This window comes from Ipomoea triloba, chromosome 13 (genome assembly GCF_003576645.1).
Source record: "Ipomoea triloba cultivar NCNSP0323 chromosome 13, ASM357664v1".
NCBI classification, from domain to species: domain Eukaryota; kingdom Viridiplantae; phylum Streptophyta; class Magnoliopsida; order Solanales; family Convolvulaceae; genus Ipomoea; species Ipomoea triloba.
In genome coordinates, this window is record NC_044928.1 from 4,151,776 (window position 1) to 4,165,391 (window position 13,616).

General features: G+C 35.4%; 1 protein-coding gene across 1 annotated transcript; it reads left to right on the forward strand.

The window, feature by feature from the left end:
* The first annotated feature begins 11,064 nt into the window (after window positions 1-11,064).
* On the forward strand, window positions 11,065-12,831 carry LOC116003020 (protein FAR1-RELATED SEQUENCE 1-like). The gene is made up of 2 exons (XM_031243204.1): window positions 11,065-11,278; window positions 11,748-12,831. The coding sequence occupies exon 2, from the start codon at window positions 11,896-11,898 to the stop codon at window positions 12,730-12,732; it is 837 nt and encodes a 278-aa protein (XP_031099064.1). The 5' UTR covers window positions 11,065-11,278; window positions 11,748-11,895; the 3' UTR covers window positions 12,733-12,831.
* The last annotated feature ends 785 nt before the right edge of the window (window positions 12,832-13,616 follow it).

The following is a 13,616-nucleotide window of genomic DNA, read 5'->3' on the forward strand; positions in this document are numbered from 1 at the left end:
TTACCCCCGTGATTGGGTCGATTCACCCCTGTGATTGGACTTAGGTCCCTGTGACTGGACTACGGTCCCTGTGATTGGGCTCATTACCCCGTGATTGGGTTCATTACCCCCGTGATTGGGTCGATTCACCCCTGTGATTGGACTTCGGTCCCCGTGATTGGGTTTTTACCCCTGTGTACTCGGCTTTTGTTTGGGGTCGGGTTCGATACGATGATTGGTGTGAGGTTTGGTGGTTGGTGTTGGGTTTCCCTTTCGGTTCTTTGGTTATGAGTCCTTGTTTATTCTGTTGATATCTCGTTGTTCTCAATTATGATTGATTGTTCCTTATGAGTGTGTTCAGTTGGTATCTCGTTTGTGGATTCGTTATATATATATATATATTCCTTGTTGGATATTGGCTTCGTTTGGATGAGTCTTGGTTCGTGATTCGTTCAGTTTATCGTTGTTGAGTATCCGATTTGAACTATTGAACAGTTTGTTGGTGTTTATATTCTATATGGGTGTGTAAACCTATTTACAAACTTATATGTATATCTATACTTCCTTGCGGGTGTGAATGGTGGTTACTTAGCAGTCCTTTGCTAATGGTTCTTGTGTGTTTTCCAGGTTTGCCTTAAAGTCTATGCGTGAGCGCGATAGAGATACACCCGTATGAGGAGGCTTAGATAGTGGATATATTTTTTTAGATTTATGCTTTGGCCTGTGAGCCATTTGAGACTTTATAAACTCTTGACTAGTGTTTGGATGTTTTGAGACTTGACTTGAAGATTATCGTTTATACAGTTCAGCTTTTATGGTTAGCCTGTGCATCTAGGCTGTGTTATCTTACCTAGATGTGGCATGACGCCCCTTAGGTTTTAAATTCGCTTCCGCTATGTTCTGTTTGGTTGAGTTAGGCAGCTGTTGTGTTGAGATTTTATCTATCTCAGCCTGTGTGAGGTTGGGGGTGTCACAGTTATTGTGAGAGTTTGGATGTAATACCCCGTATTTTCCTAACATTATTATTTTATCCTAAGGCGTTGACATTCATAAGTTATGATGTTCAGATATTTCAAAAGAATTTTTATAAGTGAGTATAGTTGTTATTAAACTGCGATCGTACGTCCCGGTCACGAACCGTAAAAAATTTAGGAACTAGTATTCGGACCTGTTTGTCTTAAGAAATGGATTTTTTGACACCAAACTATTATTCTGGAATTTCCTATTTAATTAAATTAGACCATAGCAGCAAAAATTTATTTTTGATCGTACATCGCAGAATTTCGCGGTGTACCGAACCTAGCCCAATTTTGAGTTTCAGTCTGAGATAAATTTTTAGTTTCGGAATTATTCCTATTTAAATTATTTCCTACCGAAATTATATCTATTTTGACCCTTACCAGTCCAATTGAAGATATTTTTCTTGAGTTACCATAAGATTTTGACACTTGTCACCATTTCTAGCCACATGTTATTATTTAATTAATTCTTGAAGATGATCCAAATAATGTGGCTTATCCTACAAGCTCCCTCATATAATATATAAGCTTTGTCTTTAATTTTTTTTCCATTTCCCTTCAAATTGCCGAAATCAAAGAGAGAGAGAGAAAGTGTGATCATCTTCATCTTCTTCACCATTTTTCCTCCATTAAAGCTTGCTTCCATAGCCAAGTTTCTTCACAAGTGTCAAACTATTCGGTAAAACTTCGATTTTATTCGGTGGAAAGCTTTGTTTTTCCTCCTAGAGCATGAATCTAAGCTTAAGTTCTTAATATTTGTTGTTATGGTGTTGATTTTGATCTTAGGGTTTTGAGTAAATTGGGGGAAAAGATCCAAAATTCATCCTACGGTGTTAATATACTCTCAAGGAGGTAAGGAATCCCTTTATTTGGTTGAGTTTATTTGAAACTAGATAATTGATAGCTAGGTTGTGAATTGTGGTTGATTGGTGTACATGAAATCTATGTGTTATGTGAAAATTATGTGTTTAACTTGAGGAACTCTTAGATGGTTCAAGAAATTACTCTTTGAATTTTTGGTAGTTTTTGTGTACATGTTCATAGCTAATATATGCATGTATATGTTGTATTTATGTCCATATAGGCTTATACTTGTGAAAATATTGAAAATCAAGATAGATTTCTGGCAGTAACTTCCGAGATTTATTGGGAAAAAATGGTAAGGTATTTTGATTCTATTTTTTTCAGATACGTAGTTCTATAAGTGTAGAACCTGCATATAAAATTTCATAATGATCGGAGTAGTATAAGTATGGTTTTCGAATTTTTTTCCAAAACTGGTCCAGAGAGAAAAATTCTGGACAGCACACTGCCAAGGGCAAAAATGGAATTTTCTGTGTTTATTCGCGGATCAAAATGATCAAAACTTTTTATGGACATCAAGTACTATGAGTTGGGGTTCTACCATAAAAATTTCAAGTGAAAAAGAGTTCGGGAATTATTTTTACCGGCTCAATCTTTCGGACTGCGCCAAGCTGAAATTTTCTTATAAGGAGGTGGTATTATGTACATGTAAAGAGTAAATGTATTTTGTGTATTATGCCTATGTTAAGGTTGGGAAGTACATATGTTATATGTATTGAGATGTATGTGTCAAGTATGGAACTTATGTGAAAAATGTGGGGTTGGAAGTGTAGAATGGTTACACTTGATTTACCATTGTGAAGGGTTGTTAGTGGATTATCTAAATGTTTTGCAAGAGAAAAGGGAAATTTCCGGATTTGGTTAAAAGGGGGAATCGATTTCCGAGTATTGGAATTGACTCAAGTATGTCCAAAATATTTTCAAAGCAAGAAAAGGGAAAAGGTGGAAAAATGTTTTCAAACCTTAGTTCTAGTAAAAGTGGTGAAGGACCTTGTCTTGCAGCCTACGGGATAGAGAGCTTAAAGTGCCTTCCCGTATGGTGGTTATGTTATTGTATGACCAGTTCATACTGTGGGCGACGTCTATTCGCCGAGTACTATATCACCCGGAAGGAAAAGGGTCTCCTGCGGGGGTGTGCACACTTAAGTATAGTCACTCTATTTTCGGGTAGGGGTCGTTCTTATGAACCTAGTGAGGCTAGCTAGGAATCATTCCAACGCTCCTATAAGTCCAGGGGATCAGTATTAGACCGGGCGATGACCACTGAACCCGAGTTGAACGATCCAAGTGGTCAGTCAAAAGTGGAGAAAGGATACTCTAGAGGCCTCACACTCACTTTCTATCTCGCTGTAGCTACGGAAAGGAGATATGTGACAAGTATTGAAAATACCCAAAGGTTGTGGGTGATATCTCTTTGAAAAGTGAAAAGTGAAAACACCCAAAGGTTGTGGGTGATCTCTCTTTGAAAGGTGAAAAGTGATGAGAATTCCCTTTTGAGGGAAAGTTTTTGCAAATAAAGTGATTGAGAGCAAGGTGTGGAATTTGTGTTTTTCCATTACTTGCTTGCATGCCTAAATGTTTAGCCTTATATTCTTTGGGTGAGTAAATGATCTTCAAATGACCTCGTCTAGAGGGAAAATGATTCAAGATGATGTTGAATTTTGCCTAATATGTGTGCAAGTTGCCATTTATAACTGTTGCAGGTAGAATCCCTGCTGATGAGTAAGGTATAGGGTTTCCATGTAAAAAGTTTTACCAAAACCTTTATTTAGTTTTGAATAACCCGCGGATATCCTTGCTTAGCCGTCGCGCTAACTACACTTCAATGTGTTTTCTGTTAACAGATGTTATATAGGGTGGGTTCCTGTAGCCCGATGAGCTCTGAATAGGATGGGAGTCGAGGTTGGGGTCTACTCTTTGATGTAGACAGGGATTGTTGTTAATGTTGTAAGTTTAGCCTGTGCACTTAGAGTGGAGTTTGTCAAAGAGGTGATAGAATTCACTCTAGGTGTGGCGGTAGCACCCAGTTTTCTGCCTATAAGATGTAAGCTTCCGCAGCATATGAATACTGATTTGTAATAAATGTAAGAGTTGAAAATTGGGGTCTTACATTGGATACTCTCTATTTGGTGTTTATTTTGAGATATTGGAGTTATTCCTTTGGTATTTATTTTGAGAGTTGGAATTCTCTGTTTGGTGAATAAGTTATGATTTAAAGAAATTTTGAGTAATGATGATATTATGATATTCTTGAAGAAATTGTTATATGGAAAAGTTAAGATAAAGATGATATTATGATATATATTGAGGAAATTGTTATATGGAAAGATTGAGATAAAGATTGTATATGGTGAATCTTGAGGAAATAGCGGTTGAGATATTTTGGATTATGAATAGGCAATGACTTTATCTCTTAGAAATGTATAGATATTTTGATATGTATTTTTATACATATTTGAATGTGTATGATTTCCTCAAGATATACTTCTAATGGATTAAAGATGATTTATATTGATGAGATTAAAAATGCCATGTTAAGGGGTTGAAATTTATTATGTGGAAATTTATGTGCTCCAAAGTGCTATGTGCAAAATGTTATACGGGGTAGAGTATGTCTTACCAGCCGTCATGCTGACTTTGTTTCTACCATAGTGTTGTTGCAGGAAATATTTGGCATGGCACTTGGCATGAGAGTGAATCGTTGTATAAAGATTTTATTGTACCATTAGGAATTCCACCATTGTAATAGTAATTTTGGTAGTAGGTTTTGCCTGTGCGTTTGAGTATAAGAGAGATACTCGAACGTGGCATAACACCCCTTTTTCCTTTTAGTTGTTGTTTAAGCTTCCGCTGTTGTATAAAAAAAATTATTAAATTATACCCGTATTTTCGGTAGTGGAAAAAGTGGGGTGTTACGGTGGATGCTCTTATTACAAGAGTTTAACTTGGAGATACGAGATAAAAAAGGTGTAGAAAATTTAGTTGCTGATCACCTTAGCAGGTTGATCACAAGTGAAAAACCTTCGCCATTACAAGATGATTTTCCTAATGAACATCTTTTTTCTGTCCAAAAGACAATTCCCTGGTATGCTGATATTGTGAATTACTTAGTTACCAAAACATTACCCATTGATTTGTCTACATCTCAAAAAGATAAAATAAAGAGTGATGCCAAATACTACGTTTGGCATGACCCTTATTTGTGGAAGCATTGTTCCGATCAAATAATCCGAAAGTGTGTATCTCAAGAAGAAATTCCTTCCATTGTGAATTTTTGTCATTCATATGCATGTGGAGGGCATTTTGGTCCAAAAAGAACAGCTCGTAAAGTGTTAGAATGTGGTTTATTTTGGCCATCTCTATTCCGTGATTGCTATATGTTCTGCAAAACATGTGAACAGTGTCAAAAAACTGGAAATTTGGGTTATAGGGACCAAATGCCACTTACCCCTATTCTCGTTTGTGAAATATTTGATGTCTGGGGTATTGATTTCATGGGACCTTTTCCTTCTTCTTACAACAATGTCTACATTATTCTCGCTGTGGATTATGTGTCAAAGTGGGTTGAAGCTAAGGCTACCCGAACTGATTGTGCTAAAGTTGTTGTTGAGTTTGTTAAATCTAACATTTTTACCAGGTTTGGGATGCCAAGAGCAATCATAAGCGACCGTAGAACTCATTTTTGCAATAGAATGGTGGAAGCGTTGATGAAAAAGTATGATGTTACTCACCTTATTTCTACAGGTTACCATCCACAAAGCAATGGACAAGCCGAAATCTCAAACAAGGAAATCAAGTCCATACTTGAAAAGACTGTTAACCCAAGCAGGAAAGATTGGAGTACACGACTTGATGATGCTTTATGGGCTTATCGAACAGCCTACAAAACTCCAATAGGTATGTCTCCTTATCGTTTGGTGTTTGGTAAACCGTGTCATCTTCCTGTTGAGTTGGAACACAAGGCGTATTGGGCTGTTAAGCAATGTAACATGAGGATAGATGAAACTGGTGAGTTGAGGAAGTTGCAACTGCAAGAGCTTGAAGAAATTCGTAATGATGCATGCGAAAGCTCTAGAATTTACAAGGAAAAAACAAAGGCATTTCATGATCAAAAGATTTCCAGGAAATTTTTTTCTATTGGTCAAAAAGTTTTACTTTATCATTCTAGATTGAAACTATTTCCTGGTAAATTGCACTTTAGATGGATAGGACCTTTTGTTGTCACTAATGTTTTTCCTCATGGTGCAGTTGAAATACACAGTTTAGAAACTGGAAAAACTTTTAAAGTGAATGGTCATCGTTTAAAGCCTTTTTATGAAGGTTTTCAGGCATATAATGTCGAAGAGATTGGTTTGCAGTGCCCCGTTTATGAAGATTGAAAAGAGATTATGTCTAGCCAGTGACATGTCACTTATAATCAGGGGAGTTTGTTCCATTCTTTAAATAAATTTTGCTTACTTGTTTTAATTTCAAATTTTATTCAACAATTGAGGACAATGTTGAGAATAAGTGTGGGGAGGGGATATGATTATTTTCTTCTTGTCATATTGAAAAAAAAAATCTTTCTTTTTCTACTAAATTTTTCTAAAAAATAATAGTATTTTTACTAAAATTCATAACATAATTGAATAATTGATCTTGCATATTATGAGTATTTAGTTAGTGTTTTGTTTGATATGGTGGTGGCTAAACTAAGCAAGCATGAACCTGTGAGATATTTGAGCCTTTGACTAACACTTCAGTCCAATTATTTTGTTCTTGTGTGATATCTTCCATAGATTTGTATCTCTAGAACTTGCCTTGATTCTCTTTAAAGCTAATTTGATTCATGCATGATTTTTAAGATGATTAAGGCCATCTTTGCTTTTTAGCCTCACTAGCCAAATAGCATGTTCATACCCTAATTATTTTCCTTTGTCACCCACTTTGAGCCTGTTAACCGTATTTTTGTTTTTATTGAACCACACATTATAAGTCTCATACCTGAAATTAATTTCCTTAACCTTGCCTAGAAGACTAGGGGAGCTTTGATTGGGTAATGCATAAGGATTGAGTGTGTGGAAAGATGTTGACAAAATGTCTGTATGAGTGAGAATAAGGAAATTGTCATTGGAGTTCTATGAGCTTTTTGGTTGGTATTTTCAGGAAAAAAAAAGGGTTGATGTAGTTGTTTCAATTTGAGATTGTTTCTACACTAAAGAGGGTGAAATGTGTGGTGGAAAGTGTCTTTCTTCTTCTATATAAAAAAAATCAAAAGAAAAGAAAAAGAAAAAAAAAAGAAGAGAAAAAAAGAAAAGTAGCAATACAAAAAAGAAAAAAAAAAGAAAAAGAGAAAATGATATTATCATTTTTTGTTGTTATTAGTAAGCCTGCTGAATAAGATATGAATAGTTTGTGGTCATATGGGGATGTGATAGTTTATTCGGTTGGAGTTGAGCTATCAAAATAACAAGAGTGATTGGGTTCATTTGATCTTTATTATTGAGTTAGTTCATTCAATCATGCTCCTCTAGTTTTGAAGGCTTTTTGAACTACTTTTCCAAATAATTCCTACCCTTTGCCCTAAGCCCCATTACAACCTTGAAGAAAGTCCTTATGATTTGGTCATGCATGTTATCTTGTAGTGGAGAATGAGAAGATATGTAAGCCTATGGTAGAGCATTTCTATAGGAATTGATTTGAGTGAAATCTATACACCCTTCAAACACTTTTGAGCGATGAGTGACATACCCGTGAGGGCTTGGTTATTTAGTTTACTCCATTTTCAAATAAATTGCTAGTTAAGTGTTTATAATGTGTTTGAGACCAATGTTCATGAAGTGTTATGAGTTTTTATATATATTTATATTTTTTTAAATAATGTCTTTGCTTGAGGACAAGCAAATGATTAGTGTGGGGAATTTTGATAAGCACTATTTTTATATTCAATTTAGATTGATCTTATAATAAATTAGTTTTATTTATTTTACATTATATTTATTTTAAGTTTTATTTTATATTTTATACTAATATGATAATTATATGAATAATTAGACTTAATTACTAGTTTAACTATTAAAATTGTATTAACATTATTTATAAGATATTTAAGCTACGTGAATTTAGAGTGGACTTTTTGCTAATTCATTTTGAGCAAACCAAAGTTATTTATTTATTTTATTAATGATCCCAAATCCAAATTCCCTTTTTTTTTATTGTAATTATGAATGTAAACAGCAGAATTGGAGAATGATGCGGACAGACTGCGTGCGAGCTCCTGCGAAGATTTTTGTCCGTGAATTGCTCCTAACCAAAGAACTCATCCGCAAATTACTCTTGCGAGTGAACGGATGGAATTAAGCCTAACTTACTATAAATAGGGACACATTTATTCAGTAGAAGATATCAGTTTAGGAAAGAATTTCATATACATTGTAAACACTTGCTACGATGTCCTGTTGAGTTCTTATTTTTCCAATTCGAGGATTATTGAAGTTTGATTCTACAAGACCAGTAAGCTTTATTTAGCCTAAATTATTCTTTGCGCTTTATTATCTATATATCTTCTATTACATTTATTTAAATTATTGCTTGATTAATTGTTGCAATAGGGCCCATTGTTCAATTGTCAAGTTATTAAATTGCTAGTTAGAACCTTGAATCCGTAATTGTTTGAGTGTTCTGATGTTGGTAGCAAATAGCACAATTTGATTATAACTGATTTTCAGTTTGTGTTATGAAGATATATAGTCTAGCTTAAATGAACCGAGCTTGTGAGTTTGTTGGCTAAGATTGGTAGTCTTTCTAATTCTTTTAATGCTGTTAGTAAATTAAATCCTAAGAGCTTGTTTAGAGTTGTTTATTAGCTAGGGAAGTGATTAAAGAGCTTGTTTTAATTACCGACGAAGTAAGGAAAGACAGGTTGTTAGAGCTTGTTAATAACCATAACCAATCTAGTAAAGAGTAAAGTTAGTTTGGCTTGCATATCAATATCTGTCTTGTTAGAATTAAATTGATATTATTCCTTGGGTTGGATACCATTTGCCATTGACATTTACTTGAATTTTCCATTTTATTATCGCTATTTAAGTTTCTATTCCCATCTCATTATTTATTAAATCTATTGCTAAAAATAAGTCTAACCAATCTGTGGGTTCGACCTTACTCATCGCTATTACAGTTCATAAGAGTAAGTATTTATTATTTGTTGGTTTCGACACCCATCACCTCAAGCATAACATCACAAGTCTAAACCACCAAGCCACTCAAGATCTTATGTATTAAAGGGCAAGAAGTTCCACTTATGCATGGAGTGCACTGGAAGTAAAGTTGTGGGGGGACACGTGTGTGGCCAATAATGAAGGCTGCCAGATGTCGTCCATTTGTCAACGATCCGTGAGTCCTACACCAATATAAACAGGGTTCCTTCCCTCACCTTAAAGGGCATTCCTTGGTTCACAACCTCCATTCTAGTTGAGTGGTTTGAGCCTTCTCTCTCTTGCTGGCACGCTAGGGTTCGAGTCCTGTTCGTAACTTATTTAGTTCTATTTTATATATTATTTCCCTAGCTTGTTTATTTATTTATTATTTGGGCCGCCAATTGGATCTCAACATTTCCGCAAATTATACCATGCACCGCGGTGGACGTAGCATTGTGCGCCAGGAATTAAAACGTCGTCGTATTATCCATTAGGTAGTAAGTGGACGTTATTTTGGGAATCACGTCCGTTTCCTCCGTTAACTTCCTAATATATAAAAAAACAGTGAATTTGAATTGTTTGTGTTGTGGCGGTTATGGCGATCTTCTTCTCCGATTTGTGAACTCACGAATAACAAATATACAGTCGTAGCTCTTGGATTCTCAGGCATTAGGATATGCAAGGCGTCAATTCGCAGCAGGAGGTGGTTGCGACTGAAGAACTCGATGATGCGGTTGGATTGGCTATTTCAAGCGATCGTAATCCAGGTTTTTTATGTTTGATTTTGTGATTTCGTTTGTGTTTATGAAAATCATTGAATTCGTATGCTTTGATTCGTGTGTTTTGGTTATATGATACTGGTTTTAGGATTGTTTTATGATACAACTATGCGATTGGAAGGGTAGAAGATGAGTTTTGTGTATTTGTGTGGATATTATGTGTATTCCTTTAATGAACTGTGAGTATTTCAAGCAATGTTTCTGTGTATTCATTGTTGTTGTATGTAAAACAGAAGGTGATGTGTGTTTTGTATTTTGGGGTTCCAATATTCTATGTATTCTAGTTATACACTATGTGTATTGTAGGCATGTATTCTGTGTATTGACTGTAGGGGTACTTAAACACTGTGTTTTTGCAGCTGATCAGGACTTGTTAGGGGTGTTAGTGAGTTCTATTGATGAAGCATATGAGGTTTATAATGATTATGCTTTCAGGCTAGGTTTTAGTGTGAGGACGGGTAAGCAAAGATATAGTGCTGGTACAAAACAATTGAAGATGAAGGAGTTTAATTGTTCAAAGTCTAGGTTTAAAAGGGTTTTAAGAAATGGAAGTTATTTAAAAGTTGATGTACGGACAGGTTGTCGTGCATCTGTTCAATTTGATTTAGATGGGAATGGGATGTGGACTGTGACAAAGCACCAGAAGCTTCATAATCATGAGTTTGTTCCCACGACCAAGAGTTATCTTCTACGGTCACATAGATCAGTGTCTAGAAATCATCTTTCCTACCTAAAGGATTTGAAGAAGAGCGGTGTTTGTGTGGCTGATGGTTTACGGTTTCTTAAAACACAATCAGGGGGGTCACCACTCGTTGGTTTTACAAGCAGGGATGCATATAACTCGATGTGCACTGATGTATTGAACAATTTGGATGGAACCGACTCAAACACATTAATTGAAATATTTAGACAAAGGCAGTCAAGTGAAAATGATTTTTTCTTTGATTTCGAAGTGGATGATGAGTCAAGGTTGTGCAGCTTTTTTTGGAGAGATGGGAAAATGATGCGAGACTATGAATTGTTTGGAGATTTGTTAGTTCACGATACGACGTATCGTACTAACAAATATGATATGATTTGTGGTCCATTCGTTGGTATGAACCATCACTGTATGAACGTCATGTTTGGATGTGGTTTTTTGTTGAACGAGAGGATTGAGTCGTTCGTATGGTTGTTTAGGTCATTTTTAAGATCAATGAATGGGAAAAGTCCCCAAAGTATAATGGCCGATCAATGCGCTGCCATGGCTGCTGCTATTTCCCAAGTTTTTCCAACCTCAAGACATCGCCTATGTATATGTTTTTCCAACCTCAAGACATCGCCTATGTATATGGTATATCGGTGAGAATTCAAAGAAGCACATCAAGGGACTAAGAAATCAAAAAGATTTTCTAGACATATTCAATTGTCTATTGAAACATACAGATACGGAGGCAGAGTTTGAGCTTTATTGGACAAGGTATGCTTTCATTAGAAATTCTGTGTATTGGTGATGGTATTTATGTTTATTTTAGTTATAGTATTCTGTGTATTATATTTTTCCCAATTGCTTGCATTAGTATACAGAGTTGGCAATTCTCACCCAGATTATGTGTATTCTCTTGATATATTCTGAGTATTGTAGTGTTAGAGTATGTTTATTCTATTGATTCTGTGCTTTCATTCCCATGCCTTCATATCTGATAATACTCCCCTTATATTCTGTGTATTCAATTGAATGATCCTGTGTATTTGTATATGAGAGTCTGTGTATGCATTATAGTATATGAATATGTGTAGTTAATATATATGTTATGGTATTCCAGGATGGTCACAACATACAAATGCCATAATAATTCTTAGATTGAAAAGCTGTATCAATGTAGAGAAAAATGGTGCCCTGCATTTAACAAAGATTATTTTTCTGGTGGTATTTTATCTTCACAAAGGAGTGAAACCACAAATCACTCTATTTCTAGAAGGTTGTCCAAGACTGTTGGGCTATGTGATTTCTATAGCTCATTTGTTGGTGTTGTTTCGGAGTGGAGGAGTAGAGAGAACGGGGAAGATGTCCGGTGTTCCCAAGGTGTACCTACAATGGCTATGGATCACATTAAGATTCTTTCACATGCTAGGGATATTTATACGATTGAGATATATTACTTGTTCGAAGAGCAGTTTTTGAAAGGGGCATCATGCTATCAAGAGTGTGTTCAATTTGAAGGTGGCGTGTATAAGTATCACGTCTGGAGGCCGGAGGTTTATATTATTAGGCATGAAGTGATTTTTAACGTTAGAGAGTTAGATATTTGGTGCAGTTGCAAGCTGTTCACTGAAACCAGGATCTTATGCTGTCACTGTTTACGCATTTTAAACGTGCATTCTGTGTCTGAAGTTCCAAATAAATATATTCTGAAGAGATGGACTAAAAGAGTTTTGGAAGACAAGAATGCTGGTATTATCCCCCCATCTCAGTGCTTTAATGTTCCCTCTTCTGTTTGGACTTTAGAGATCACTAGGAAATTTCAGAAGTTGGTTGTTTATTGCCAAGAAAACAGCGAAGCACGCAAAATTTTTGAGCAAGCATTGTTAGATGCCAAGAGAAAAGTTGAACATGAGTATGGCCTTATTTTCTTCGAAGGTGAAGATTGTGATGTGGAATCGTCGAGCGGTGTTATAAAGGATCCATCAAACAGGCGGTTGAAAGGGGTACGCAATAGGAGGGTGACTAGTGTGATTGAAAAGAAATACAAGAAAGCAAGGGGTCGAAAGCAGCTTGCTCATATAGCTGCATCTAAAACAAAATCGGTGGGGCAGTCTCAAGTTGAAGATGCTATTTCTAATATTGCTGGTAATGGATACCTGGTGCATCCAATGTCTGGAGGTTCAACTTTTTGTCATTTTAGGTCAAATTCAAATCAAGAGGACAATTAGAGTGTGTCTTAATGTTTGTTAGTTTTGTTTTTTCAAGACATGTAGTTGTACTTTTTATACACAAAACTATTACAAGTAATACACAGACTGTTTCCGCAAGATACACAGAATTATTTACCAAAACAACAGAAACCATTTGGTGTTATTTCTTTATATTGCACTATGTAATACACAGAACAGTACTGCCGAATACACAGAATATGAATTGCACTCTGTAATATGTTTTTAGACTTAGAAGACAGAGGTGGAAGCCAGGGTTTAGCATCAGGGTTTAGGGTTTAGCACCCAGTACTATGTATACAGATATATTGTTGAATACATAGAGTTGAAGTCAATAATACACAGAATATTACTATGTAATACACAGAATATTATTATGTGTTATGGTTTTAGGGGTTAAGGTTTAGTCTTAGAGGTATGGGTTACCATTAACTGAATACACAGAAGGACAGCATGTAATACGCATAATGTTACCGCATAATACACAGAATATATAATTGAAGTCATTCTTGGAATAAGTTTTGTAATCAATAGAATAAACTTAATAGATATGGCACCCTATAATATAAGATGTGACAAAAAGCTTTTTTTCATTTCAGAGTTAGAGTAGTTTCCAAAATAAAGAACACATATCAGATACTTGTTTCAATTTCAGTTTACAGGAATCAACAGCTTTACAAACACGGTCACTTAGATTGTTTGTAGATTTCTTTGGCTGCATTTGTCACCTCTGGTAGAAGGGTATTCCATTCTGACATGAGTATGGTTGCGGCATATTTAGCTCTCAGTGATGTGAGGAATGTATTATGCAAAAATAGAATGCAAAATTAATTAGAAATGAATTGTTAAATATTTTAATATGGAAGAAAGTTGAAAGAATAGTT

Coding starts and splice junctions, on each gene's coding strand:
- LOC116003020 (XM_031243204.1), top strand. CDS start 11,896: ATGGCTATGGATCACATTAAGATTCTTTCACATGCTAGGGATATTTAT.